This window comes from Marmota monax, unplaced genomic scaffold (genome assembly GCF_021218885.2).
Source record: "Marmota monax isolate L192 unplaced genomic scaffold, Marmota_monax_Labrador192_F-V1.1 WCK01_AAM20220418_F8-fsc00068, whole genome shotgun sequence".
NCBI classification, from domain to species: Eukaryota; Metazoa; Chordata; class Mammalia; order Rodentia; family Sciuridae; genus Marmota; species Marmota monax.
The window spans coordinates 520,863-530,913 of NW_026692352.1; the positions used below are offsets into that span (position 1 = coordinate 520,863).

General features: G+C 38.2%; 1 protein-coding gene and 1 pseudogene across 1 annotated transcript; one reads left to right on the top strand and one right to left on the bottom strand.

Annotated features, from left to right (window-relative positions):
- The first annotated feature begins 880 nt into the window (after positions 1-880).
- On the top strand, positions 881-1,840 carry LOC124091209 (olfactory receptor 52H1). The gene has a single exon (XM_046442175.1). The coding sequence runs from the start codon at positions 893-895 to the stop codon at positions 1,838-1,840; it is 948 nt and encodes a 315-aa protein (XP_046298131.1). The 5' UTR covers positions 881-892.
- A 3,627-nt stretch (positions 1,841-5,467) lies between these two features.
- On the bottom strand, positions 5,468-7,706 carry LOC124091201 (zinc finger protein 131-like; annotated as a pseudogene).
- Positions 7,707-10,051: the final 2,345 nt, after the last annotated feature.

Consider the following 10,051-nt stretch of genomic DNA (forward strand, 5'->3'; position numbering starts at 1 on the left):
AGATCATGTGAGTATGGTTTGAGTATGCCTGAGAATGTGAGTGTTGAGTGTCTGTGTGTGATTGAGAAAGCATGTGTCTTAGGGCTATAAGTCTCATACAGAATTTGTGTTCACAATGGAACAATCCTTCTTATGACTGATGGTGTTACTAAATCCAAGGTCTTGTGCAGTGTACAGTATGTCGGTAAATCTTTTTTTTTCTCCTCCTCCCCTTCTTCTGCCTTCTTTCTTTTTTGTTTTGTATAGAAAAGGCTCCTGAGCTTCAGCTGTAAGAGAGACTTTTTCAACTTAAATGTGATTCACACATGTTAACCAGCATAGTGTCAGAATGCAGCTAGTGTTTACTGAACTGAATTTGATTACTGCTTGGCAATAAAGGGTGTTAACCTCACAAATCTAAGAATTACAGTCATCAGGTAGCAAGTAGTTGTTTTAGGGCAGAGATCATTATGCTACAATGACATAGCAAGAAGACCTTAACCAATGGTGCCCATAAAGTGACACAAACTGCAATCTACTAGCCCAAAAAAACCTATGTCCTCTAACTTGTTAACTGGTGTCCAAGACAGTATGTAATGAAAAGAGTATAACAAGTCTGGAGGGCTTTTTGGAAAAAATTATGCAAACTTAGGTGCTGAAAAGAAGGGATATTCTCTTTAGAAAGAATAAAAATACATCTTCAATTGTCTGGGACAATCCTGGTTTATGCATGTTGCTGCTGTCATTATTAATGTTAACCTTTTTTTCACTTCAGAGAGGTTCCTTTGCATGATAGATTACATGGTCACTCTAATTTCAGGAGTCAATAATGATTGTTTGGAAGTAAGAGTGACTAACTCTCCTTTATCATCCCCTGGCCTCAGGACTGAGATTTGTGCCATCCTCGTCTGCCATGATCATTTTCAACTTGAGCAGTTATAACCCAGGACCCTTCATTTTGGTGGGGATCCCAGGCCTGGAGCAATTCCATGTGTGGATTGGGATTCCCTTCTGTATGATCTATATTGTAGCTGTAATGGGAAACTGCATCCTTCTCTATCTCATCACTGTGGAACGCAGCCTTCATGAACCAATGTTCTTCTTTCTCTCCATGCTGGCCATGACTGATCTTATCCTGTCCACAGCAGCTGTGCCCAAAACACTCAGCATCTTTTGGCTGGGAGCTCGAGAAATCACATTTCCAGGGTGCCTGACACAGATGTTCTTCCACCACTATAGCTTTGTCCTGGATTCAGCTATCCTGATGGCCATGGCATTTGATCGTTATGTGGCCATCTGTTCCCCTTTGAGATACACCACTATCTTGACTCCCAAGACCATCATCAAGATTGTTGTGGGCATCTCCTTTCGGAGCTTCTGCATCATCCTGCCAGTTGTATTCTTGCTGACACGCCTACCTTTCTGCAGGACACGCGTCATACCCCACACATACTGTGAGCACATAGGTGTTGCCCGGCTTGCCTGTACTGATATCTCCATCAACATCTGGTATGGCTTTTGTGTTCCCATCATGACCGTCATCTCAGATGTGATCCTAATTGCTGTCTCCTACTCCCTGATCCTCTGTGCTGTTTTTCGCCTCCCCTCCCAAGATGCACGCCAGAAGGCCCTTGGCACCTGTGGGTCCCATATCTGTGTCATCCTCATGTTCTATACACCTGCCTTTTTCTCCATCCTTGCCCATCGTTTTGGACACAATGTTTCTCTCACATTTCACATCATGTTTGCCAACCTCTACATTGTTATCCCACCTGCACTCAACCCCATTGTCTATGGAGTGAAGACCAAGCAGATCAGAGATAAGGTCGTACATTTGTTTTCCACTAAAAGCACAGAATAATGTTGCACCAGGCAGTGAAACATCACCTTTGCCAGGATAAGTGAATACTGTATTTAAATGTAGTAAGAATAAAAAGCAAATGCTATTTAAAATCAGGACTGCTTGTAGCTGTTTTGTGTACCATGACATATGTGAGAACGTCCTATGCATAAAAAAAAAAAAAAACTTTGATGACCTAATTACCTAGGTAACAGAATTGTACAGGACACGATCAGGAAGGAGGTGAAAACAGAGTTGAGTTACTGTAAATGAAAAAGGCAATAAAAAATTGGAAATTGAGATTTGCAGTGATAATGATTGAGAAATGTGTTAAAGCAGACACTGAAGAAGACAAAAAGCAGAAAGATTAGTGAGAAAGTTCTCATTTAGGAGATTCGCAGAAGGATACTTAGGACATTTATGATAATATTTTAACTATTGTGTATTTTGTGCTTCACTGTAATACCCTTTTAATCTCACTCCACCACCCTCCCCACAAAGCCCTTCAGCCGGAGTCTGCTATTAATGAGTTCTATCAGCAGCACTGTCAAGGGAATGAGGTAAATAGCACACATATGAATGCCGGGGCCCTGGAGGTGGTGTTGGCAGAGGAGAGGAGCTTCCTGGTGCGAAGGCACATTGAAAAAGTGAATTGTTGAACTAGCGCCAGGAGAGCACAGCCTCTAAAAATAGTTAGAGATCTGAAGAAAGGGTTGGACTTCCCCAGTCCATAGACCTTAACCCAGTTCTAGACACTAAAGGAAAAATTCAACCTTGCTGTTTGAAGGGTTTTGTAGAGACTGTGGGTGAAATAAAAAATCAACTATGAGAGGCAGTTTAATTTTGAGGAGGGAGACTGATGAAGGGGACAGAACCATACAGTAACATTTTTAGTAAGCTGCATTCAAATTCCTCAGAAATTAAAGTTTAGAAAATGCTATTTGTTGTGGGCTGGGGATGTGGCTCAAGCGGTAGCGCGCTCGCCTGGCATGTGTGTGCCCCGGGTTCGATCCTCAGCACCACATACAAACAAAGATGTTGTGTCCGCCGAAAACTAAAAAAATAAAATAAAATATTAAAAATAAAAAAAAAAAAGAAAGAAAAGAAAATGCTATTTGTTGTGATCAAAAGGGATCTGAGGAGCATACTCACAGACCAATAAGCACTAGCAAACCAGGGTTAATGTAATAACTTACCCCAAATTTACCATGCAAATAGGACTTTTCATGGCATCAATTTGCAGTAATTCTCTAATATGTTCTTAATTACTTGCATATAATTTTCACATTTATTTATTAGTTTAAAATCTTCCTCATGGTAACCCCTGAGAACTGTCATATCTAAAAGCTTACATAGTTTCACAGGATATTTGTGTTTCTTACCACTCCCTGAATCCACAATTCCCCTTCCCCAATTCAGAAATACTAACACACAACAGCATGCATAGATAGACATACCTGCTTATCATTTTAAGCACAATGTATAATTTCAAAAACTTTTATATAGCCTGTACTAGTGTGACCTGTTTTCCTGTACTGGTGTGAACTGACAGAGTCTACATAATAGGAAACGAGTACTCTTTTCCATCCAAATATGCTTTGTCTTTAAAAATTATATTCATCATTAAAATTAGAAGTCAAAATACCTACTCAAAGATGATAGCTACAGATTTCTGCATGCTTTAATGAACAGTTAAGGAAATAATAAACATTCATATGTAATATAATAACTAGCTCACTTTCACTAATTTTTAACACCAGGATTTGGCCTAGGCTGCTGTTCTCTGAGGTTAAGAAAAGCAGCTTAGCCTGAATTTCAGCCTAAGACCAACTCATCCTTGAAAACAGTTCACATCTCAACGGTTCCCACTCCCACACATAGTGAAAGATCCACCTTTTGAGATTTTGTACCACCTTTCATCTATATCACCATTCTGTTGGGTCATGAGTATATTCTTCCTTGTTTTATTAGAAATCTTTTCATGAGTGTACCTTAAGTCCCTGTGTCTAAACTGTGTATGCCTTAGGAGAAAATATTATTTTGCAAGTATTTTTATTGCCATGGCCTAAAGCAGGACAACCTACTCATGAAATGCAATGTGTGTGTATGTATACAAAATTCTTATTAAAAATTTTAATGTCACATTTCTTCTCTCCATTCATTCTTCTTTGAGAGAATACTAAGTCCTGGGATTCAGTGTAACATAGACAAAAGAACAGTGCTAGGTGCCAGAAGATGTGAATTTAAAACCCAGATATACTAGTGACATGGTCAACGAGCTTAAAAGTTTGTACATCAGTGAATTTACTTTTCTAAGCATCTGTAAAGGAGATGAGAATGATACATCATTGTATACCTATTGTTTAGTAAGCATTCAATAAATGTTCAGTATAGTTGTTTCTTCTTTCATCCCACAAAGCTCTTTCCACATCTTTGTAATGATGATAATGAAAATTAGAAAGAACAGATATTAGCATTCTTACTCTGTGAATGAGAAAACTCTACAGGAGTGGTGACCAGTTTTTAAGTTCTAAATCTTTTTAGAGATTCTATCTCTTGCATTGACTGGCTTTTTTTTTTTTTTTTTTTATAATCAGTTTCCATGTTATCACACAATAAAGGGAATAATCTTGAAATTAACACATAAAGCTTTATATGATTCCCCACTTTGATTATAGCATTAAATACATTGACTTATTTTTTTACATTAAAGTTTTTTATTTATTTTTAAATTTTTTTTAATTTTATGTAGTTGTTATATTTCATTTTCTAAGTAATACTGATTAAAAATATTTATACACTTACTTTTAAGTCCACAGTTTAGCACTCTTATTTGTATGGCTTTAAAAGTTATAGCACACAAGATCTTTACATTAAAGATTGGGGGAAAAGATTCCATTCAAAACAAAGCCTGATATATTATATACATGTTTTTCTCTGTACTTTATTTTAAATACATTAATTTTTAAATGATGCTCATCTTTTTATTTTTCATCTTGTGGTAAAATACTAGTGCAACTTTTCATCAAAATAAAGTTTACTACAGATGTAAATGAACTCTCCCAATTGAAAATGGCCCTTCAGCTGCCATTAAATGAAATTTCTCAATCTAACTTAAATGAAAAAGAATTGGTAGTTGTCATCATAAGCAAAAATATGAAGTACTATAGCACTGTCTACATTTCTCCTTATAACACAAACTTTGAAAGAACCAGAGATGTTTTATAGAAAAGTCTAGTTGGTTTTAAAAAGGCACATGGGTGTTTTTTTTTTTTTTTTTTAACATTCTGGAAATTTTGCCACCACCACTCTTTCTGTTGCAGAGATGGCACCTGTGACTATTGGGGTAGACAAGAATGTTGTTCAAACTAAAGAAAGCCAGCCAAAATTTTAACTGCACAGTAACAACACACTTTCTTCATGCAGCCTTGTTTCCTACATATTCAATTTTCTAACATGCATTAGAATACATAAACTTGTATTCTAATGATTTTACATTTGATTTTACAATATGGAAAAAATTTGAGGAAGGACATGACCCGGGGAAGAGAAAATGGTGATAAAGAACCCTTACTACAATGAAAATAGATACTTTCGTATCCAACTATATAATAAGAATATAATCCATTTAAGTTTTCAGAAATATACTTCTCAAAGCTCCCCTTCATTTATGAGAAAGATCCTCCTCTGTGGCATTAACCGGGGTGAGGGGCATCAGTATGTTTCGATAGAAACAGTTCAGCACAACAGGAAATAGTTTGTAACTTTGGTCTACTTGTCTGTCAGTTTAAGGACAGTCACACTGCCCATAATCAGTTCAAAAACCCAAAGTGTAAATTAAAAAATATATTCGTTATTTCAATCTAAAACTGGCATAGCTGTTCTGTCATCATTCTCTGCCTTTTCAACTTGGGAATCCACTGCTGGTTTGGTCTTTAAACCCTCAGCACCTCTGTGATCTTCCCTGGCAGCCTCAGCAGCATCTGCTTGGTTAGGCTCTCTCTCCTCTTGGCTCATGATTTCAGGGGTCACGTGATCCAAGTCCTCTTCTAGAAGCTCAGTTTGTACTTCCACTGGCATCTGATTTACCCGTTCAACATGCAGCTCCTCTACGTGTACTTCAGTACCTTCTTCAGTCTGAATTCGACCCACTTCTAGATAACTGACTTGGACCTGCTCTGGAAGCTCACTCATGTGTGAATCATGCACTTGGCTGTCCTGAAGCAGATCTGGATGGACTTGTTCCACAGTCACTTGTGCTGAATCCACCTGGACCTGAAGTAATGGTAACACATGCACCTTCCCAATTGATGTCACTGGTTCAGTTTGCACACGTGTTTCTACTGAAAGGACTTCTTCAGTTACTAGACGCTCTGAAATATTATGAGTATCACTGAGATGCCTCCTTAATTCATTTCCTTGCATAAACCACAAGTCACATAAAGTACAATGGTTGGGTTTATCTCCAGTGTGTATTACCAAGTGATCTTTGAACTGTTCCCAGCTGTTAAACACACTGTTACACACCTGGCATTCATACAGCTTCTTCCTTCCCTTTTTTGCCCCCACTCCGGTTTGGCATGCAGTGAGATGACATTTGAGAGTACTATTTCTAGCAAATCGTTCATGACAATTTGGACACTCAAAAGGGTTTTCACCTGTATGTTTTCAAAGATGCTCTTTAAAATGTCCAAAGTGGTCAAACTGTTTCTCACAGTACTGACATATATGAATTTTTTTCCCAGTTCTTTGCTTCTTACTCACTCCACCTTCTTCAAGGTGGTAACAATTTAGGTGCTGTTTCCGTGCGCTCTCCCGAAGGTACCTTTTATTGCATATTTCACACTTGAAACTCTCAGTGGAGTGTGATTTCATGTGTTCCTTAAAATGGTAAAACAATTTAAATGAACGGTTACATTTCTCACAATGGAACAAGTCCTTCACATGTGACAGCTGAAGTTCCACAATTTCAATACCTTCTACCTGTTTGCTTATGGGGTCAGATGCACAGCCATCTTCTTTAATCTGCCCTTTTTTATCACCTTGTCGGTACTTGCTGGTAATATCTGCCAACAATGCTAAAGCAGAATCATCAGAGGAACCTGTGCTCTGTATGTACTTTATGGACTGCTTGGCAGAAGCCACTTCCTCTAATGTTTCCATGCCTTCATCTTACACTTCAATTATGCCTTCAGCAATCTCCACCTCAATTTCAACAGGCTCTGATTCTGCAGATGGCAATGACTCAGTGATAACATTTGAAGTTTCTGCAATCTTTCTTTTTTTTTGCCTCATTTTTTCCTGTGGTATTTTCCTCTAATGGAGCTGAATTTTCTTTGTTTCTGACTTCAAGGGCTTTAATAGCTTCTAGCATTTGTAGAAATTCTGCTGCTTTCCATACGTCATTGGCTTCTTCTTCTCCTTGTATCATTAGTTTTGCTGTGTATGTGAACTCAATTAAATGACGAAAGGCCATTTTACTAACACCTTCTATCTCCACCAAAGGTTCCTGAGTAAACTCCTGAAAGAATTTGTAGAAGAACTTACTGCAAGCAGCCAAAACAGCCTTATGGGCCTTAAAATGATGTCCATCTACTATTAGTGTGATATCGGTAAATCGATTCTGCTCTCGTTGTTCATTCAATCGGTCCAGAATCATTTTATGATGTTCAGGAAACTCCTGAAGGCATTCCATTGTCTCTTCAGCCTCCATGGCCTTCGGGTTGCTCTAGCTCGCGTTTCTTCTCTCCTCCCCTTCCGTGCTCTCCCCTCCCAGAGCACAGGTTACCCTACACCTTTCCCTGTTCCCAGGCCGCAGCTTTCCCTCCATCATTTTCTTCGCAGGATCCCGGGCGCTCCTTACGCTGGGTCTAGCTGACGCACGTGCGCTCGCCTGATATTAAAGTTTTTTATTACATTCTGGTGCAAATTCTTTAATTTTGCTAGTTAACCAGTGAAGAATATTTACCTGTGCCTGTCATTGTTCCATCAGAACAAATAACCCTAGCAAACTTAAATATTACATTTGTTGACAGTGCATAATTCCTAATTTTTTCCTAATTTTACATATGGCTTGGCAAGTGAGTTGAAAAACTAACTTCTCCTTTTTTTTTTTTTTTTTTTTTTGGTACCAGGAATTGAGCCCAGAGGTGCTTAACCACTGAGTCACATCCCCAGCCCCTTTTGATTTAGAGAGAGGATCTCACTGAGTTGCTTAGGGCCCTGCTAAGTTGCTGAGACTGGCTTTGAACTCGAAATCCTCCTGCCTCAGGAGGATTATTAGTGTCTCTTTCATTAGTGTCTTGTACAAATCACATATGTAATAAAATAATAATTATATTAACAGTATTAACAAATTGCAATGAAAAATGCTTTATGGACTTTATTCGTTCTGTGAGTTTGACTTCCATAGCATGAACTAATTCCTAGATATGTGAAAAAAAGTTATATTGTCATTAGAAGAAAGGCAGCCTAGAAGTAACAACAAGAAGTTGTGTAGTTCTCTCCTACCTGTTTCTTTTCCTCTGGAAGATGTTTTCCACAGTGTCATTTCTAGCAGTAAAATTAGAGGACATTGGCTGAATACATTGTTACATTCACACAGTGAAATAATATTGGCCACTGAAGCTATATTATAGAAAATATTGATTATGTTATTCAATAAAATTCTTAGCAGTTATTGATATCCACTCCTCCCACCCCTGCAAAAAAAAAAAGTTGCTCAGGCTGGATTCTTCATTGAGGACCTCAGGACTAAATCAATAGATACACATAGTGGGCTTGCTGCTTATAATCCCTGGGATCTACCGGAATAATTACTTCCCTAGATTATAATGTGTATATACACACACACACACATACACACACACACACACACTTCACAAGGATAAGGCCCAACAGGAGAGGGGATTATTGTGCCATTCTGGAATATCAAAACACATGGCCATAATTATATAAGAATATTTACTGTGGCACACCTCTGTAATCCTAGCTTCTTGGGAAGCCAAGTCAAGAGGATCATAAATTTGAGGTCAGCCTCAGCAACTTAGCAAACCATGCCTCAAAATAAAAAATAAAAATGACTGGGGATGTAGCTCAGTGGTAAAGTGCCCCTGGGTTCAATCTCCAGTACCAAAAAAGGACAGTTTTATTGTTGATAAATTGTGAATTTCTTCTGTGAGTGTATATGAAAACAGAATTTCATTCAAGCTAGGGACTAAAAACAAATGTAAACTGTGGGTTACACATTTTAAAAGCTATTAAGTTGCTCTAAATGGGAGGGTTGGGAGGTACTGTGTAACTAATGTGTCTATTATTAAGGTACAGAAGTTTTTCTGTGTGGCTGCAGCAGGCACATTGGATAGGCAGCATATTTTTAAGCTGACTCTTCCCAAATTACATGTAATGTTGTGTTAATTCTCCTGCTAATTCTCAGGCACTGGTACTTCTGAACATCTGTGTTGGACTCAGTGTGGAATAAATCCAGGTAGAGGCTGGGGGGTACCTTTTCAGGAGTCTCAAACCGTATCTAGGATAACTATATCAAGGCAGTCTTTTGGGTGCATGGTACATTAATTTTTACAACTACTTTTTTTTTTCAAACTTGCAATTTTTTATTTGTTCTTTTTAGTTATACATGCCAATAAAATATATTTTGGTAGATTATACATTCATAGAATATAACTTATTCTATTTAGGATTCCTATCTTGTGGTTGTACATGATGTGGAGTTACCCTGATTGTGTATTCAAATATAAGGCCAAGAAAGTTATGAACGATTAATTCTACTGTCTTTCCTATTCCCCTCTCCTTTCCCTTTCCTTCATTTTCTTTTGTCTAACCCAGTGGTTTTATTCCCTTCCCCAACCTCCCTTGTTTTGGTTTACAACTACTTTTTTGGGAAGATAAACTAATCTTCATTGTACAGAGAAAAACTAAGCTCCCAAGTATTAAGGAGAATACCTAAGGCTACATAGTAGTGAATCTTTATTCAAAAGGCTTGGCTCTTTTCACCAAGGGTCTTTGACTTCTTATAGGGTTAAGAGGTGGACACAATATTAAAGAATGGTAGCTGTCAGTTTTCAGATGGTAACTGGGTTTGTCATTTGGTGTAGAGCAAAGCCAGTCTCTGTCTGCGTTTGCTGCTACACCATCCAGTGGTTCTGCAGAGACCCCCCTGTCTGGTCTCTACATTTCTCCAGGCCCTGAGCATGCCAGACACATAAAGCTGAG